The sequence below is a fragment of the Moschus berezovskii genome, chromosome 12, assembly GCF_049115385.1.
Source record: "Moschus berezovskii isolate FMDL1 chromosome 12, NW_MosBer_1.0, whole genome shotgun sequence".
Taxonomy (NCBI): Eukaryota; Metazoa; Chordata; class Mammalia; order Artiodactyla; family Moschidae; genus Moschus; species Moschus berezovskii.
Window position 1 is genome coordinate 26160276 of NC_142471.1, and position 20845 is coordinate 26181120.

Genomic DNA, 20845 nt, shown 5'->3' on the forward strand with positions numbered 1-20845 from the left:
GGCAAAAAGATGCCAGAGATGGGGAAAAAAAGCTTTGCAAATAGGATCAAGCTTTAAAGATTGAAGTTAAGAAGTTACTTCTGGCAAATTTGGGTTGAAGAGGCGATTTCGCAGTCCTTTAAGGCTGCACTCCTAGAATCTGCCCAGAGTCTCTATATCAAGCGCTCCCTAAGCAGTCCAGGCCCTTGAAAAGCCGCTGGTGCTTATAGAGGCTTGGCAAAGGCTTGTAACCTTGGTGACTACTTTGAACTGCTCTTTGACATTCCTGTAAAGTGCAGCGAAATTGATAATTTCCTGCTGGGAAATCACTTTTTTCTCAAGTGCTTGTAATTAGGTGGAGATCATATATATTTTTTAACGTCCCTTAAGTAATTTGTAATGTTCACAAATAGCCTTTTTCTTTCCTCTTAACAGCTACATTTTCATTTTCTTAGCATGTTCATCATTCACTGTTATTCTTTAAAAATTGATAAATAGATGTTGATCACATGTATTTAAAAGTACTATATAATAGAAATTCAAAGCAAAGCTCCCTTGAAAGTAAGAACTTTCCCCTAAGTCACTCTTGTGTACATTAACTTACCTCTAGCTGTACACATAAGCCAAGTAAGCTTAAGCCACTTTTTAAAAAGTAATTTTTGTCAAAGGAATACATACATGGTTTTAAAAACCACAAACAAGCACTTTCAACTCTATTATCTATTTCTTCTAATATGTACCTCATGGACTGCATAATATACATCCTCTGCTAACTCTTGAGTCATCATTTTAAATTATTAGCTACTGATTTCTTGTTATATTAGGTGAGGATTTAGCTTTCTTAAATCACTCCTTTTCTCCATTTCTCTTTTGATATAGCTATTATTCCTTTTTGTTTTGTTATTAATAAATAAATTAGTTATTAATTTTAAATCCATATTTAAAATTATGTTCATGAACTTTGGGCTACTTTCTAGGCAATTTCTCCAATTTTAAATCCTTGAAGATTTAATTTTTTTTCTTCTAACCCCTTGAAGATTTAATTTTTCTGTGAGAGTTTTCATTTCTTAGACATCCTTATTATTTGATAGTTCCTTTTTTTTGTTTTGTTTTGAAAATAGGAGTAACAGTGTAATGTCTGCATCTGACAAGAGATTCAGATACACATTTGCTAAGAATCACAATTCAGAAGAATAAAGGGAAGTATGGCAGTTTGAGAGAAAAAAGGTAAGACTTGTGGCTTGTTATGAGAATGTTGGCATTCTTAAAAAAAAATTGAAGTATAGTTGATTCCCAATGTTGTGTTTCAGGTGTACAGCAAAGTGATTCAGTTATATATACCTATATATATACACACATATATTTTTCCAGATTCGTTTCTCTTATAGGTTATTACAAAATATTGAGTATCGTTCCCTGTGCTATATAGGAGGTCCTCATTGGTTATTTGTTTTGTATATAGTAGTATGTATGTGTTAATCCCAAATCCCTAATTTATTCTTCCCCTTCCTTTCTCCTTTGGTAAACTTAAGTTTTGTTTTCTATGTCTGCGAGTCTATTTCTGTTTTGTACATAAGTGCATTTGTTTCATTATTTTTAGATTCTACGTGTAAGCAATGTCATATGATATTTGATATTTTGGCTGACTTCACTTAGTATGATAATCTCTAGGTCCATCATGTTGCTTCAGATGGCATTCTTTCATTCTTTTTTATGGCTCAGGAATATTCTATTATATATATGTACCATATCCTCTTTAATCTACTCATTTGTTAGTGGACACTTAGGTTGCTTCCATGTCTTGACTGTTGTAAATAGTGCTGCAGTAAACATTGGGGTGCATGGTATCTTTTCAAATTATGGTTTTCTACAGATATGTGCCCAGGAGTGGGATCCTTGGATCCTATGGTAATTTTTTTTTTTTTTTTTTAGTGTTTTAAGGAACCTCCAACTGTTCTCCATAGTGACTATACCAATTTATATTCTTACCAACAGTGTAGGAGGGTTTCTTTGAGAATACTGGCATTCTGACAGTCCTGAGTTCTTAGACAGGAGGTGCTTTCAGCACTGGCCTTTTCTTGGTGGCTGTCAGCCATGAGCAGAGTCTCTGTCTTGTGGTGATAGAAGAATAACCTCCCATGACTTAGTCTCCTAAATTCTGCACAATGATTTAATTTCATCACCACCTGGTCCATATACTGTGACTTTTTATCCAATTATATATATAAATTCACATAAATTATTTCAGCTGAATTATCAATTCTGACTCCTGCTATTTAATTTTTAGTAATATTAGAACTCATATGTTTTCACATATTCTTTTAGCTATAATTCTTCTTGCTTATTTTCTGGGCTTCCCTGGTGGCTCAATGGTAAAGAATCCACCTGCAATGTAGGAGACCCAGCTTCAATCCCTGAATCAGGAAGATCCCCTGGAGGAGGACATGGCAACCCACTCCAGTATTCTTGCCTGGAGAATCCCATGGACAGAGGCGCCTGGCAGGAACAGTCCATAGTGTCTCTAAGAGTTGGACACAACTGAAGCAACTGAGCATGCTTATTTTCTAGGTTAATGCTCTTCTTCCCTTACCAACTTAATACATCATATCTTGTATTGGTAAACAAAGTTTACAATGGATGGGTGTGTCTTATCCTTATTTTATTTGCAGACAGTCCTGGTACAGTATAGTATTTCTCAGAGGCCATTATCTTACTAGCAGAATTTAAACTGCGCAAAGCTAATTAAAAGCTGTAAAATGTAACCAAAGAATGTGAAAGTTTAATACTATCAAAAATAATTGGAAAATTTGTTAGAGGATATCTTTATTCTCCGAAGTTTTATTAGGATGTTCTCTAAAAATTCATATAAACTTTTTATCAGTTATGGCTCAAAGTTAAATTTCTCATTTTGAGCTAAAAATTCTTCTTAGGAAAAAAGTACAGAATTTTTTGGTGTGTGTCATAATTCCTCTCCCACTCACTGTTCCCACTCTTATTTTTGGTTATCATCTTGTTCTTGTTTCATGAATGCAATCAATATCTTTATTTCCCTAATGATATTATAGTTTTTGTCTTAAATTTTCTTGTTTCCTTTTTTCTTTCTTTCTCGTGTGGTTTCTGCCTTTGTTGTTGGAAACTGATCTTGAGTGTCTAGTAGTCTTTGGCTATGTACCTATTTAAAAGTGAATTAAGCTAATAGGAAGCTCTGTTTACGTGGGTAATGCTTTTGGGTTTTGATGCAGGTTGATTGCAGAGAAGGCAATGGCAACCCACTCCAGTACTCTTGCCTGGAAACTCCCATGGACAGAGGAGCCTGGTAGGCTGCAGTCCATGGGGTTGCTAAGAGTCGGACATGACTGAGTGACTTCACTTTCCCTTTTCACTTTCATGCATTGGAGAAGGAAATGGCAACCCACTCCAGTGTTCTTGCCTGGAGGATCCCAGGGATGGGGGAGCCTGGTGGGCTGCCGTCTATGGGGTCGCACAGGGTCACACACGACTGAAGTGACTTAGCAGCAGCAGCAGGTTGATTGACTTATAAGCTGGCTTTTTTAAAAACCGAGGAATAATTGACACATGATATTGTTAATTTTAAGGTATGCAGTGTGTTGGTTTGGTACATTTATAAATTGCAATATGATTATTTTCGAGTGTTAGCTAATACCTTTATCATGTCACATATTTATCACTTCTTTTTTTATATTAAAAGTAGTTAAGATTTAGTCAGACATTACTTTGCCAACCAAGGTCCGTCTAGTCAAGGCTATGGTTTTTCCCGTGGTCATGTATGGATGTGAGAGTTGGACTGTGAAGAAAGCTGATCGCCGAAGAATTGATGCTTTTGAACTGTGGTGCTGGAGAAGACTCTTGAGAGTCCCTTGGACTGCAAGGAGATCCAACCAGTCCATTCTAGAGGAGATCAATCCTGGGTGTTCATTGGAAGGACTGATGCTAAAGCTGGAACTCCAATACTTTGGCCACCTCATGCGACGAGTTGACTCACTGGAAAAGACTCTGATGCTGGGAGGGATTGGGGGCGGGAGGAGACGGGGACGACAGAGGATGAGATGGCTGGATGGCATCACCGACTCTGTGGACATGAGTTTGAGTGAACTCCGGGAGTTGGTGATGGACAGGGAGGCCTGGCATGCTGTGATTCATGGGGTCGCAAAGAGTCAGACACGACTGAGCGACTGAACTGAACTGAAGATTTAGTCTCATAGTAACTTTAAACTTTATAACACAGTACTGTTGGCTATAATCACTATGTTATACCTTAGATCTCCAGAACTTATCAACTAGTTATAAGTTTGTACCTTTAACATCTCCCCAGTTCCCCCATCCCTAGAGCCTGATAACCACCATTCTACTTTGTTTTTTTACAAGTTCAGGTTTTAAAGATTGCACATATAAGTGAGATCATAAAGTATTTGTCCTCTGTCTGACTTATCTCGCTTTGTATAATGTCTTTAAAGTCCATCTAGGGAATTCCCTGGTGGTTCAGTTGTTAGGACTTGGTGCTTTCACTGCTGTGGCCCCAGGTTCAGTCCCTGGCGAGGGAACTAAGATCCTGCATGCTGCACAGCATGGTCTAAATAAATAAAAGTCTACCTTCATTGTCCCAAATGGCAGGATTTTCTTCTTTCTCATGGCCATATAATATATATGTTGTATAAATATACCACATCTTCTTTATACATTCAGCTGCTGACCAGCACTTAGACTGTTTTCATATCGTGGCTATTGTGAGTAAAGATACAATGAACTGGGTATGCAGACATGCTTTCGATATACTGGTTTCAGTTCCTTTGGATGTATACCAAGGATTGTTGGATCATATGGTAGTTCAGTTTTTGTTTTTTTGAGAAACTGCCATACTATTTTCCGTTATAATGGTTGTCTCCATTTATAATCCCACCAACCATGCGCAAGGGTCTCCTTTTCTCCATATCCTCACCAATGTTATTATCTCTTGTCTTTTTCAAAAAGCCATCCTGACAGGTGTGAGATGAAATCTCACTGTGGTTTTGGTTTGCATATCCCTGGTGATTAGTGATACTGACCCTCTTTTCATAGATCTGTTGGACATTTGTATGTCTCCTTTGAAAAATGCCTTTTCAGGTCCTTTGCCCATTTTTTGTTAGATTATTTTCTTTTTTTGCTGTTGAATTGCATGAGTTCTTTATATATTTTGGTTATTAGTGCTTTATCAGATACATGGTTTATGAATATTTTCTCCCATTCTATAGGTTGTCTTTTCAATTTATTGACTGTTTCCTTTGCTATTCAGAAGCTCTTTAGTTTAATGCAGTCCCACTTGTTTATTTTAGTTTTTGTTTCCTGTGTTTTGGTGACTAATCTAGGAAATCACTGCCTGGACCAATGTCAAGGATCTTTTCCCCTATGTTTTCTTCTGGGAGCTTTATGGCTTCAGGTTTTGATTTTAAGTTAATTTTTGTGAATGCTATAGGGTAAGTCTCCTGGGTATTTTTGAGGGGTTATGGAACTAATCCCCCACAGGTACTAAGAGATGACTATACATGTATGATTCCAGAATTATTAAGTCATGCTGTTGGAGAAAGCAGCTTTATCAACCATAGTACTCACTCATTTCCAAAGTTACTCAGGTCAGTGCCTTTTCTTCCCATCCCCTTCAGGGAGGCTATTTTTGTACATTTGTAATATTGTTATTTTGTCATTCCCATTACATCCATCATCTCCTAAATATTCTCTTAGATTCACATACATTAAATTCACTCTTCATGCTATAAACTTGTATGGATTTTGACAAATGTATTGTTTTTTATTTTTTATTTTTCACCATCCTGAACCCCCATCCCATCGCTCTCGGTCATCCCAGTGCACCAGCCCTGAGCACCCTTGTGTCATGTACTTATCATTACAGCATCACACAGAATAGTTTCACTGCCCTAAAAACTTCTCAGTGCTTCACTTACTCAGTCCTTCTCTCCAGCCCCTTGCAACCACTGATCGTTTACTATCTCTACCGTTTTGCCTTTTCCATATCTGAGGTCATTTAATGTTACCAAAAGAAAAACTGGATTCCCCAACTCTTCCTAGTGGGGCAAGAAAGGGATATATAGAGATAAATATTTGATGGTGGAAATTGGAAATAAGTGGTTTGGGGTCTCACTGTTGACTTGAGGGTTTAATTTGATGGCCATATTATCTGTCTCGTGCCTCATTCCCACTTCCCATGGTGCCTAATGGTCCCAGGTCCAGCGGTTGTTGGATTCAGTCTCTCCAAAGAATAAACACCTGTTCTCCTCTAGGGGGTGGGATGAAATGGTCACTCATTGCACTAGGCAGAGGAGCATACCTAGGGCCTAACTGCCTTTTTATATACAGTTTTAGCCAATCTCTTTTTTCCTCTCCTCTCACTTTTCTGAAGTATCAAGGCCTCCAGTTTCTGAGCAGCTCTAGAGTTACAGGTCATTACTCATTTCTTGCTGGAATCACTCTGCAGACACTGAGGTATCAGTGTTTCCCCTGCTAATCTTCTCTGTCAGCTTTCTGTCTTCCAAAATCAGTTAAGTTCTCTGTTTGTCTGGATTTATGCCATGCTTCCTGCAAATGCAGTTGTTAATGTATAATTGTGATAAAAAATAATGTACAGTTGATTTCTTTTTTTTCTTTTTTAAAAAATCACATTTAGGTATAATTTAGCTATATAATATGCACCTATTTTAAAATTAATAAAAAAGAAAGAAATCATCTGTACATTATTTTTATCACAACTGTACATAGAGCTGTATTATTTAATTAATTATTTTTTTAGAACTATAGTTAATATACATGCTCATTTCTTCACGAGTGTTCCCTGGATGCTCTTGGGTCAGGAATAAACCTGTAAAAAAAAACTATCAGTAGTATTATTTTGAAACTTGCTGAAGTTAGCATTTCAGCTTCATTTATGGTTGCTCCCATGGAAACACCATAGTAACTGCAACTGCTGGCAGAGTTTGAAAGTTTCTACATTGACTTTCTTTTATGGCAGTTTGCTCTTTCACACACTCTCTTTCTTATTCTTTTGCAGCAAGTGGAATACCAGCAGGTCAGACTGACTTATATTAGGGACATCTTAACTTTGTTCAGTTCAGTCGCTCAGTCATGTCTGACTCAATCAAGGACAGAATTCAAGACCTGATTTCTTTTGTAACAGGAATAAAATAATTATAAAATTACTAATTGTTTCTGTAATTCCACCAAGTGAAACTGGTGACTTTTAGTGGTTTTGGTTATGGAATATTTTTTAGGTTTATTCAAGTTATTTATTAATATTTATTATTGAGGTATAATTGGTGTACAATATTATATACAAGTTTCAGGTGTACAACTAGTGAGTCACAATTTTTAAAAGGTTACATTCCACTTGTAGTTATTATAAAATGTTAGCTACATTCCCTGTGTTATACAATATATCCTCATAGCTCATTTCTTTCTCTCTTTTTTTATAATGATTTCACTAGACCTTTGTTATCCTTTACTGTTTTCTAGGAGTCTCTGCCACAGAACTTTCACCTTAGTTAGTTAGTTAGTTCAGTCGCTCAGTCGTGTCCGACTCTTTGCGACCCCATGAATCACAGCACGCCAGGCCTCCCTGTCCATCACCAACTCCCGGAGTTCTCTCAAATTCATGTCCATCGAGTCAGTGATGCCATCAAGCCATCTCAGTCTCCATCGTCCCCGTCTCCTCCCACCCCTAATCCCTCCTAGCATCAGAGTCTTTTCCAGTGAGTCAACTCGTCACATGAGGTGGCCAAAGTATTGGAATTTCAGCTTTAGCATCAGTCCTTCCAATGAACACCCAGGATTGATCTCCTCTAGAATGGACTGGTTGGATCTCCTTGCAGTCTAAGGGACTCTCAAGAGTCTTCTCCAGCACCACAGTTCAAAAGCATCAATTCTTTGGCGACCAGCTTTCTTCACAGTCCAACTCTCACATCCATACCTTAGACTGTTTTAAAATTCGTGTTTGTGTCACACACAGTAGTTTGTACTTCTTACTCCCCCTACTCCTAGCTTGTCTTCCCCTTCTCTCTCCCCTCAGATAATCACTAGTTTATCATCCATATCTGTGAGTCTGTTTCCTTTTTGCTTTACTCACTAATTTATATTTTGGATTCCATAGATAAGTAATATCGTGGTTTGTAGTTAGGTTTTACTGAATGTACTGAAAGGGCTGCATGTATTTTCTTATCCTAAGGGCTTAAATGGGATGAGATGAAATAGAGATTTTAAGAAGGGGTATCTCGCTAGGTGAAGGCTTAAAGAGATGCTTTTAGCGTGCCCACTGTGGGATGCATGGCTTCTCTTATGTGATCTCATTTACTTTCATTCTCCAAATGACCACTGAGGGAACTATGAACACTTTACAGATACAGACTTGGACCCTTTGTCTTCAAACAGGGCAGAGCCAAACTGGGAACCCAGGGCCTGTGCACTTTCCACTGGGCCCGTTTCCCTAGCTTGGGTTCCGTATTTCCCCTGTGCTTTGCTTCCAGGTTAGCAAGAGCCAGTGGAGGACAGTGGATAAGCATAGACCCTGAAGCCACACTGCCTGCATTTAAGTATCTATTCCATGTACCACTTGAGCCCTGTGCCTGTTTATGTGTAAAATAGAAGAGAATGATAGTTGTTATGGGAATTAATATTATAAAACACCCAGTAAACATTACACAAGTGTTTACTAAATAATAGGTAAATTCTGTTGGATTTCTTATCTTTCTGCTATGCTCAGTACTTAAAGTAGATATTGTCTTTAGGCCTTCCCCTAGGGGCCAGTTCTATGGAAACAGAAGTGTGTATAGATGTCAGAGTTCCTTCTTACATGGAAGGTTTGGGCCAGAGAGATAATACATTTTCACTAAAATGTTACTCGGTTTCCCTGGTGGCTCAGCCATGAAGAATCCACCTGCCAATGCAGGAAACAGTGGGTTTGATCCCTGGGTCAGGAAGATCCCCTGGAGAAGAAAATGGCAACCCACTCCAGTGTTCTTGCCTGGGAAATCCCATGGATAGAGAAGCCTGGCAGGCTAGTCCATGGGGTTGCAAAAGAATCGAACATGACTTAGCAACTGAACAAAAAAAAAAAAAAATTGTCACTTAGCTGCCCAACCCTCAAATGGTGTTCTTAAGCAAAATCTAAGTGCTTATAAGACTTGCATATCATTGAATAGCTACATAGAGCTTTTTTATTTTTTTTTTAATTTTGCTGTGGCATGTGGCATGCAAGACCTTAATTCCCTGACCAGGGACTGAACCTGTGCTCCCAGAAGTGGCAGTGTAGAGTCTTAACCACTGGCCTGCTAGGGAAGTCCCCCACAGAGCTTTAATGAGGGTGAAAAATTCCAGTGGTTGTACTGAAATAATCAGATGAAGGATGGCAAAATAATCTAATTATTTAGTCTTAATAAGTGAGAGGGCTGAGCTAGATGACTCCAAATACATATGATCTTTATAGTCATTAAGCTTCTTGATTTAGTCATCCAACTCAGACCTGGAATGTATGAATAGATGCTAATGTGCTTAGATTAAAAAATGGAATGATAATACAGATGAAAATCCTCTGGTGTCTTTTGCCTGTTTAAAATTCCAGAGGTTGCCTATCTGGCACATAGAAGTAACCACAAGATTGCAGAGATCTTTGGTTACAGCTTTGTGTCCTTTTGTCCACGAGTCATCGTAAGCCTTTATCCCTGTGTTGAGCAGATCAGTGACCTCAGTGCCACACTGCACCTCAGAGGTTACTTTTTAAATGAAGGAATTAGGACAATCCTGTTATCCCTCATGGGCAGGTGACCTGCCCAGGATGTTATCCTCATCCAGTATAAACTCAGGGACAACACGATCTGTCTCAGGAAACCAACAATTCCACATGTCGAGTAGTGTCAACAACTGAAGATTAACCTTTGCTTGCTTGTAGGAATGACAAAGGAGCTGAAAGCGTTCAGAGTCTGAGGGGTAAACACACTGAAAAGGATAGTGTTTCTCACTCTGGGAGAAGGTTTTATATCAATCTGAGAAAAGCATTTGAGTAATTGTAATCAAGCATCCTGGGCTCAAGCCAGACCTCTAGTGGCTCATCCACATGATAGATGGGTAGTGAGCATTGATTGGAGAATCAGTGCCTTCTGAAGAGGCAGCTGTTGAAGGTTCTCACCCTGGCAATTGTCTGGAAATTGTCTTGGTTAATGAGATTATGCTGCTGAAAAGCAAACAAAACTGAGGCTGTTGAGCTGACCAGGAAACAGTGTTTTCCCTTCGTATTGTAGAGCAGGTGCCTATGGGAGCAGAGAAACACTGTGGTGCTCATCTGACCCTCGTTAACATCAAGCAGTTGCTAATTTTAGGAAGTGTTTGGTTAGTGTTTGGGACATTTTGCTCAGGAATTTCCTTATTTAGCCATTTACCCCCACTGGGAAGATCCTGTTGTAGCGATATCTCTGTGTTTAGTTTTCCAAGTACTGTTGACCCTTGAACAACTCAGAGGTTAGGGGCACCAGACCTTCCATGCAGGCTAAAATTTAACAGTTACCAGCCAGCCCACCATGTATGTGGTTCCCCCGTATCTGCGATTCCGCATTTGCAGGATTCAACCAGCCCTGCATCATGGAGTACTGTAGTATTTACTGTTGAAAAAAATCCACATATAAGTAAACACATGCAGTTCAAACCCCATGTTATTCAAGAGTCAACTATAGTTGGAATTCTTGACAATAACCCAACAGAATGCTGCTGCTAGTAGTATTTATTAATTACCTATCACGTGGAAAAAGAAGAAAGGCAATGTCATGTATTGGTTAAGAGCCGGGCCCTGAAATGAAACTCCTGGATTTGATTCTTCATTGTACTGTTTGCAAGCTTTGTGATTTTGAGTAAATTAACCTTTCTGGGCCTCAGTGTTCACATTTATAAAATGGAAATAGTAAGTGTTCCATCCATGTTAGCTACTGTTGTTAACATTGTTGTTGGTTTTAATAGCTGACCAATGACTCTAGGAAGAACGCAAGCTCGGTTGTACCCATACATTGGCTCCTTTATGGGCCCTTCTCACATCAAGTATGATGAGTGAGATACGTGAACCAAAAATCCTAGTGGCCTGAGATATTTCCTGCTTGTGACTTCGATTTTTCTTGCCAATAGCACAGTGAGTACAATGAGTGCAGGTGATTTCATTCCTTCTCATGGATATTTTTTCCTTAGTTCCTTATCTGGGAAATCAAGGTTTTCTGGCTTACCATTCTGAAAAGATAAACCTTTATTGATTTTTTTTCCCCATTACCACAGGCTGTTAGCTAAGAGATCTTGATCTGTCACAAATGAAGGAATTTGCCCCAACATTCTTGAAATCTTCTGACCAGGGCAATACTTAGTCTTAATTAAGGTAGTGCTCTAGAAGAGCAGGGATCCAAGAGTTACGTCCCTGTGTTGAGAAGAAAGGACCGAAGAGAAAAGCCTGAGACTAGACTTTTGCAGAGCAGCTCAGCTGGTTGGGAATTGGCTTTGTTTAATGGTCAACTCCTCAGAAGATTTTCCTTGGCTGAGTGGGCTTGGTGGGGCACTTGAGCATGCTGCTTAGCAACAAGATTTTGTGACACCCAGTTCTCGGAGTCAAGCAACCCACCCCTTGCCTGCCCTCCACCAACCCTCAGCTACCACCCCGAGCCTCCTGTTAGACAGTTGAGTGTGTGCCGAAGGGAGGGACCAGAGACTGGGGGCGAAGTTTAATCATTGAACTGAGCAGCCCGCAAGTATTTAATCTGTAGCACCTAGTTCCCCGGAAGCCTCCAGGCTGGACTGGAAGTGGGCAGCTCTCCAGAGACACGGGAGTAACACTGCACCGAAACCTCTGCTCACCTCAGGAGAAACCAAACTTGGAGAAAATGTTTGCGGTACACTTGATGGCGTTTTACTTCACCAAGCTGAAGGAGGATCAGATCAAGAAGGTAAGTACTCTCAGAGCTGAGAGATACCTGGTTCTGTCTTCCCTGATAGAGTTAACTGGCCCCTACACGTGAAAAGATTTAAGAGAGCTTATTAGAATAGGCAGAAGGCACACAGGAGCGGTTAAAAAAAAAAAAAAAAAACCTCACAGAAGGGGACAAAGACGTAAATCTCCCACCAGCTGTACATTGCTTCAGTTTCACTCGAAATTTCCTGGCAGACACCAGACGGGAAGGGGATGAGGAGCAAGTCTTTAGAAAGCCTGGAGATGATTGTGTTTGATGTGAGGGATGTTCAGGAGGGAGGGATACAAAGGAAAATAATTTTGTTTTGTTTTTTTAAAGAATTTGAGAACTTTAGAAGTAATTCACATGATTCTTCACGTACTTGAAAAGATATAAATGCAAACACCAGAAGAGGTGTGAGATTCCATGTATAGTAATCAAAATATAAATTATTGGTATGTGCTGTTTGCCAGGAGTGTGCTATTAATGATGTGCATTATTTTGACACTTTGCCCAAGAAACCTATCTATGAAACTGATTCCAAGGTGGGCTGATTAAAAGTTGCCAAGGCTGGAGGCCAACAGCATTCTCTCCTGGCAGCCTGGAATGAGGCCAGCCTGCCACTCTAGCCACACCATTGGCAAGGCTCTGGGTACAAGAGTCTCTCCTTTTATAGATACCAGAGGTCCTCCCAGTGGGTCAGTTCAGTTCAGTTGCTCAGTCGTGTCTGACTCTTTGCGACCCCATGGACTGCAGCACGCCAGGCTTCCCGATTCCCGACATCCATCACTGACTCCTGGAGCTTGCTCAAACTCATGTCCATCAAGTTGGTGATGCCATTCAATCATCTCATCCTCTGTTATCCTCTTCTCCTTCTGCCAGTAGGTTGGTTTAGCCAGGATTACCCAAGTATTTGAGGTGGAGTAGGGATTAAACCCGGAGAAGGCAATGGCAAGCCACTCCAGTCCTCTTGCCTGGAAAATCCCATGGGCGGAGGAGCCTGGTAGGCTGCAGTCCATGGGGTCGCTACGAGTTGGACACGACTGAGCAACTTCACTTTCCCTTTTCACTTTCATGCATTGGAGAAGAAAATGGCAACCCACTCCAGTGTTTTTGCCTGGAGAATCCCAGGGACGGGGGAGCCTGGTAGGCTGTCATCTATGGGGTCGCACAGAGTTGGACACGACTGAAGCGACTTAGCAGCAGCAGCAGCAGCAGGGATTAAACCCAAACCCCTGACTCCTCCTCCAGCATTCTTTCCATTGTGTCATGATGCTTCCTAGCCTTTCAAACTGAAAGGAAGGAAGTATGGCACCTTTGGGCAGCCCTCCTGCACTGGGTGGGATAACCTCCCACTGCATTCTGTTCATTAGGGAGCTGGCTTGGTGGTTGCAGCAAATCTTAAAATGTTGTAAATCAGTCAGAGTTAAGTAATCTGACTTTTCATTTGTCAATTAGATTCATGGAGCCTTCTACTAGCTTAAGGAGGTGGAAAAGTGCTAAACAGCACTGCTTAAGAATTCATTTACTTAGTCAAGATGCGAGCTGCATGGTGTCTCTCCTTCCCCCAAGGGGAGTCTTTGCAACCTCTATACCTCAAATTCTATCAAATGAGTTTCATTTCCTTGGGCCCCTTTGTGGTGGTTAACCTTTAGTCACACCCTGGAATCAGGCTGGACATGTTTGTCCACCAGCCCAGGTGCAGGCCCAGGAGGCAAGGTACGCAGCCTTCAACAATCTATTCTTGGTCCTTCTGGGAGGAGGATCGGTGTTTGTCAAGGCCTGGAGGTGACCCCTCTCTCTCCGGGGAGAAAGTTAAGAGTGAGGTGAGCAAGGATAGTCAGGAACATTTTCCAGCCACCTGGAGTGAGTGGGCCAGCAGGGGTCTGGCATAGCAAGGTTTTATGAGCTGCTTGGATGAGTCACAGGTTCAGAGGAACAACAACTCATTCACCCTCCTCATGGTGACAATACATCTGGTCAAAAGGCACGGGCTCATTCTCCCTCCCAGTCAAGCAGCCAGTCCCCTCTAGAGTTTCTGTGCTTCCTGCCTTGAGAGTTGTCAAGATCCTGGGCCCTACTTGCCCGCAAGTGTTAGTATTCAGAACCTGGGACAATTTTTGAAACCTGCTTATATCAACATTAAAATGAAGACAAAACAGAAAGGAAGAGGAAAGGGAAAGAGAGAGGGAGGATAAGAAGAGAAAGGAAAACCCACTCTTACAGCTGCTTTTCCAATTCCATGCATTGGCATTATTTGACCTATTGATAGCATTGAGCTGAGTTTTGTCACTGACCTGCAGATTGTACATACATAAGAGAAGGACTGGCTAGGGTTTTCTATGTGTACTTTTTACAGTTTAGTAAGTCAACATTGCAAAAAGTGGAGATGTTACCTTTAGTCCCATCTACTGTCATATTTGCCATGTGGAAGACTTTGTAGTCTTTTTTCACAGTGGATGTTTTTATAGTTATATGATGCATATTGTTCTGGATCTGTGTCCTTCACTTACTGTTATATCGTAATCATGTATATAGATTTCTCCATAATTATCATTTTAATACCTTCCTAATATTCTGTTGAGGCTTTCCTGGTGGCTCAATGGTAAGGAGCCATTAAAAAATAAATAAATTTTTTAAAAAAGAATCCATCTGCCAATGGAGGAGATGTGGGTTCAATTCTGGGTCAGAAAGATCCCCTGGAGAAGGATATGGCAACCCACTACAGTATTCTTGCCCAGAAAATTCCATGGACAGAGGAGCCATTGGGCTACAGTTCATGGGGTTGCAAAAGAATCTTAGTGACTAAACAATAACAAAATTAAATCAAGCTGGATATGCCATAAATTAAACGTCCCCATCTTTTTGGACATTCAGCTACTTTCACAAACATTTTTTTTTCCAATTAAAATATTTCTATGTTAAACATAGGCATGCATTTAATATTCTCCATATTTGGGATTGTTTCCTAAGGGTAGGTTTCCAGCAGTGAAATCACTGGGTCCAAGAGTTGAACCATTTTATGACTCTCGATTCATAATATGGGACCTTTGGACTAAGTGATCTGTAAAGTCCCTTCCACCTCCCCCATTCTGTAATTCAGGAGCTTTGAGCTTACATTTTTGAATTTGGTTTATATGTTAAATGTGCTACTTGTTGTTTCTTTTGTTTAGAAAATATCTCATGTCACGTGAGTTGTGAGTCACTCCAAGAGGAGGCTTGGTTTTCTGAACTCAGGTACCTTCCTTGGTGCCTGCAATGTGTGTTCCTGGTTATACAGTTCTCAAATCAAATATAGCCTTTTTGTCCCAGCGTAGGTTTTATTCATCTTTTCTAGCTACTTTACCAGGTGTTGTGGAAGATTAAAAAAAAATACAAAACAAGAAAGCCATGCTAGTTGACTTTTTTTTTTGACGTAACTTTAACTTATTGAAACAGCAGGAGTAGTAACCCCAAGTCCTGAATGACTCTTAAACGTCAGCTGGCAAACGACTGCCAAAGGGCCTCAAAGCCATTGGATGATGCTATAGGAATGCCTAGAGAAGCTCATTGTACTCTGGGGATGGGAAGAAATGAGCAGTAGGCTCAGGGCCACTGTCTGAAGGGCCTGGGCCGGTAAAGAAGCAAGTTTAGCTCCTGAGGGACACATCTCGCCCTTCTCTGAGCCCCAATTACTTGGGGCCTGTCCTTTCTGTCCGTTGTCTCCTTGTCTGTTGCTGTGCCAACCAATTAGTCATGAACAGACTCAGAGAAAGCCCTTAATGAAGCATGACCTGGTTCCATCCTGTCTCCTCAAATATGCTGAAAGCCCAATTGTCCTCTTTTGTTAATTGCTCTCTGATGGTCTTCTGGCCTCTTTCTGGCCCCCAAGCCCCCAAAGTCATGGACCACTTCACTGGCTTAGGACTCCATCCTGGCCCTGGACTGAATTGAGATGCCTGCACTCTAGGCTTCGCTAAAGGCTGGGTACCTGTCTTATGATAAGGTCATGTGACCTCTGGCTTTGGTATAATTTGTGTGACGCAAAACCAGGCCATTGGAGTGAGGAACATGGAGGAATTAGAGTCCCAGTGCTGCCCCTGACCTACAGCTCTCCTAATGGCTCTGAGCCCTGGAGTCCCCATCTCTCAATTAGGAGCCATCATTTTGGCCTTACCTGGCTGCCTCAAGGGGCTTCCCTGGTGGCTCAGATGGTAAAGAATCTGCCCACAATGCAGGAGACTCAAATGGATATCTTGGAGATTAGATGAGGTATCATACACAAAAGCATTTTTTAGACTGCAACCAATGTTCTTAGCCTTAGGGAAAAGTGTGGGGAAGCAATTACTACAGGAATGTGCCCAGATCAAGCCTTCTTGTCACCTGGATGAATAGAGAGGCTGTTCAGTATGTAAAGCAGGGTGGCAATACAGGGTGCCTGTCCCACTGTCCCTTCTCCTGATTCTCCAACCCAGCGAGCCCTGGGAGTCCAAGCCATGCCACCAAGTGACTAGTGTTAGCATGGGGAAGGAGGTGGTAAGATGTGACTTCCTACCTTAAAATGAACTGTGTTCAGCAAGAATAATTTTTATCTTTCCTTCATTGGGGCATTTGTCCTTTGTCCCAATTTTCTGATTATGTGAGTGACATCCATTCATTTCCAATAGCAATTTGAGCTGACTTTAAAAATTAAACTTCATCTTAGTTAGAAAAACCTCAGTTAAAAAGAAATTTAAAGCACTGGGCTTCAGAGATTGTACCTGGAAACTGAATTTAGCTTTGAGCTTCCTAGCAGCCCATACACAAGGGGAGACATGTGAATACCTATTATTATCATTGCATAAAAGAAAGCTTCCCTGTTTTGGAATTTAAGGTTCACTCTATAAGCGAGTCTCTTCTAGTGGAGAGGCAATGGGAAAATGGTGAGGGCCTCGAACTGGGAATTAGAAACTGAGTCCTGCCTGTTTTTGCCCCTCTACTGTCCCATCAGAAAAGTGGGGGATCCACTTTTTCCTCAGAGCTTGTCCTTCAGGGGAGAAGTCCCTGCCTCTTACCCCTCAGTTTTCCATTCCATTCTGTTCTTCTAAGCTCAGTGAGGGGTCAGACAAGGGACCTTTGGGGATCCACACCAAGAAGCTGTCCCAGGGACTTCCCTGGTGGTCTAGTGGTTGAGAGTCTGCCTGCCAATGCGGGGGACATGAGTTCAGTTCCTGCTTCGGGGAGATCCCACATGCTGTGTGGCAGCTGAGCCCATGAGCAACAAACAGCTACTCAGCCTAGAGCCTGTGCTCCTCAAGAGAAGCCACCACAGTGAAAAGCCTGCACGCCACAGCTGGAGAGTGACCCCTGCTCGCCGCAACTGGAGAAAGCCCGTGCACAGCAACGAAGACCTGGCAGAGCCAAAAATAAATAAATAAATCTTAAAAAAAAAAAAAAGAAGAAGAAGCTGTCCTGAGTCAGGAATGCAGCTTTCTGCCTGGAGTGGGGATGAACAGCCTTGAATGGAGGGCAGGTGCCCCCAGCAGCCAACCCTGATCACTCTGTACTCTGTTCCAGGTGGACAGGTTCCTGTACCACATGCGCCTCTCCGATGAGACCCTTTTGGACATCATGGCTCGGTTCCAGGTAGAAATGCAGAAGGGTCTAGGGAAGGACACCAACCCCACAGCTTCGGTGAAGATGCTGCCCACCTTTGTCAGGGCCATTCCAGATGGCTCGGGTGAGTGAGGCTAGGGGCAGCCGGGGACACTGCTCCCCCTGGGTCCCTTTTGGCTGATGGGTACCTGAAGTTGTCTCCTATTTCCTGGCTTACCTCTCCAAGCCCTCTTTCCACATTCCCCCTCCCACCTTCCTGACTCTCTATGTTTTAGTCATGTTCCATATCAAAAGTTTTGAGCCGAAGTTCAAAAGCATCTTGCTTTCTCCCTGCCTGCCTTGGCCCTACGCATTCTGTTCCCTTTCCTGCTAGAGCATCCCAACACTCTTCCCCTTATGAACACCAACCTGGCCTTTCCACCTTAGTGTAGAGATCACTGACTCCACCTGGGAAGCAGCCCCATGCTGGGTTAGGTGCTTGTCACCCTGCTGTGTATGAGTCTCCCCACTGGAACAATGCTCCCTGAGGGCAGAGTCTGCATCTTCTTCACCACAGTGCTCTGAGCGCTGCATAGTCCTGGATGCGTACTAGGCCTGAAATGTTTGCAGAATGGATAGTAAATGGAATTTCACACCTAAGTACCTAGGTTCTGGGCTACAGATAGCAAGTAGTGGAAGATAGTATAGTGGAAAAAATATTAAATGGTAGTTCATGGGGTCGCAAAGAGTCGGACACGACTAAGCAACTGAACTGAACTGAATTGAAGAAACCTGAGTTCTAGGCCCAGGTCTGTCATTCATTAGTGACCTTTGGTCAAATGTTTAGCTGTTTCTATCTGTAAAATGTGCTCTCTCTTGGTGCTGTAATAAGTTAGCACACTCTTAGTAGCTCTAACGGAGAAGGCAATGGCAAGCCACTACAGTACTATTACCTAGAAAATCCCATGGATGGAGGAGCCTGGTAGGCTGTAGTCCATGGGGTCGCTAGGGGTCAGACACGACTGAGAGACTTCACTTTCACTTTTCACTTTCACACATTGGAGAAGGAAATGGCAACCCACTCCAGTGTTCTTGCCTGGAGAATCCCAGGGATGGGGGAGCCTGGTGGGCTTCCGTCTAAGGGGTCACACAGAGTCGGACATGACTGAAGTGACTTAGCAGCAGCAGTAGCTCTAAACAACACACATTTATTCTCTTGTAGCCCCAGAGGTCAGAAGTCTGAGATGGGTCTATAATCAAGGGTCTATAATCAAGATGTAGCTGAGCTGCATTCCTTGTGGAGGCTTTAGGGAAGAGTCTGTTTCCTCGCATTTCCCAGCCTTTCCTATGTTCCCTGGTTCATGTCCTTCCCTCTTCCATACTTTAAAACCCTGTGATTACATTAGGCCAACTGATGAGCAATTTTGATTCTATTGTCAACTTTTGTTCCTTCTTGTCACAGAACCTAACATATTCATAGGACCCATGATCAGGGTGTAAACATCTTGTGGGAACTATTATTTTGCCATCAAACTGCTCTACTTTCAGCCTCTGGGTAAAGCCATAAGAAGGAAAGAAATTGGTATCTACGACACACCTCCTGTGGTCATGGAGTACTAGAGACTCGCTGTTTCATACAGTCCCCATAAGAACCCCATGGTGGAGCTCATATCCCCAAGTCAGATAACAGCAGTGAGGATCAAGGGGCTCTCTCCAGTGTCAGAGTCCCAGTGCTTCAACCAAGCTCCAGCAGGGGTTTTGGGGATTTCAAGGGAGCAAGGACTAAAGTTCAGGGAGTTCTCAGGGATCTTTGTACTCTTGCCTGGAAAATCCCATGGACGGAGATACCTGGTGGGCTGCAGTCCATGGGGTCTCGAAGAGTTGGACACGACTCAGCGACTTCACTTCCCCTTTTCCCTTTCATGCATTGGAGAAGGAAATGGCAACCCACTCCAGTGTTCTTGCCTGGAGAATCCCAGGGACAGGGGAGCCTGGTGGGCTGCCATCTATGGAGTCACACAGAGTTGGACACGACTGAAGTGACTTAGCAGCAGCAGCAGGAATCTTTGATTGGATTAGCAGGGCTCTGAACCCCTCTGGGAGAACACCAAGGCCAAAGCTGCTTGTGTCTGCCATTTGAGAGGCTATTGGGAACTGTGATGGGAAAGACCCATTCCCTTGCTGGTGGGGGTTGTGTGGCATGTGGAGAAACTCAAGCTCTGAAGAGAGACAGTCCTGCTTTGAAATCTCTGCTGAGTTCTGACACTGCTCTTTGAGAGTGCTGAGAAGGCTGTGGTCCTTGATGGGTTCTCTGGGGCCATTCTGAGAAGCACCTGAGTCAGGTGTGTGTGTGTTGGGGAGCACCAGGTCAGAGTCCTCCTGGCTTCCAGTGCTTTGGCTCTTCTTGTAGAGGTGTGTCCCCAGAAGCAAGGGAAAGCGGCCTTCGATGGTCTGAAGGCTGCTGGCTGCTTCAGGAAGGTTTGGAAGTGAAACTGACCAAGTTTTAGAAATTACCTCCTAATCAGGCCACCTGTCTTCATGGTCTCTTCAGAGCCTCTCACGACACAATCAGTCTCACCAGGGATTCTGCAGCAGTGAGGTCCCCGGGCCCAGAGTCCCTGTGGAGCCACATGCCTTTGTCAAGTCCTAGAATCACTGCACCCCTGTTCTCATTAGTAAAAGAGATGTGGCCAGTTTGTCCACCGACTTGTAGGTTTGGTAGCATCAGATGAGGTCATGTGCAAGGAATGCTTGAAACTCTCCAATATGTCCCAAGTTCTATGGAGCTCCTGTGAGCTCCTGGTCTGATTTCAGGATTATTTCCTAATCTCTTGGGGCCTCCATTTCTGAAATGTGTGGTTTCCGGAAGAAATCCTTCTGCGTTGGCCCACACTCTAGTTTCCCCTCCTTCATCTGAACCTGCCTGAGGCGGGTAATTTCTAACCTGATAGAGCCTTAGTTACCTCCCAGCTGTCAGTCAGGGAGCTGCACTTGACTGTTCTTACAAGAGCCTTAAAAGCATGGTTGTCATTTGTGCCTTCTCCTCCACCAGTCACAAGGGAAGGGGGACAGGAAGTGCCCATCTTGTGATTTGAACATGTCAGTGATTCTTTAGGCCCCTCTCCAGTGGCCTCTCTTCTTGACCTCTGCCTCCAGGCAGCCTCCTAGGCCGCCTGGAGGCTGAGCCTTGTGGGTGAGACCAGCAGCCTCTGTGTTATCAGCTGAGGGCCCCAGATGTCTGCACTGGGACAAAGGTCCCACACTTGCCTAAGCATAAGACTCACCTGGGGTAATTCCTGGGGGACTTACCCCAGGGGTCACCTGGGGAACTTCCCTGGTGA

The 20845-nt window shown here is 42.6% G+C and overlaps 1 protein-coding gene across 2 annotated transcripts in view; it reads left to right on the plus strand.

Moving 5' to 3' along the window:
- The first annotated feature begins 9405 nt into the window (after positions 1-9405).
- Positions 9406-20845, plus strand: part of HKDC1 (hexokinase domain containing 1) — a 47534-nt gene continuing 36094 nt past the window's right edge. The window contains exons 1-2 of one of the 2 annotated variants that reach the window (XM_055425577.2): positions 9406-11948; positions 17487-17649. In XM_055425577.2, coding sequence (XP_055281552.2) covers positions 11886-11948; positions 17487-17649 — 226 coding nt within the window. In that variant the 5' untranslated portion in view covers positions 9406-11885. The remainder of the gene's footprint in view (positions 11949-17486; positions 17650-20845) is intronic. The other variant, XM_055425578.2, reaches the window with a different exon arrangement.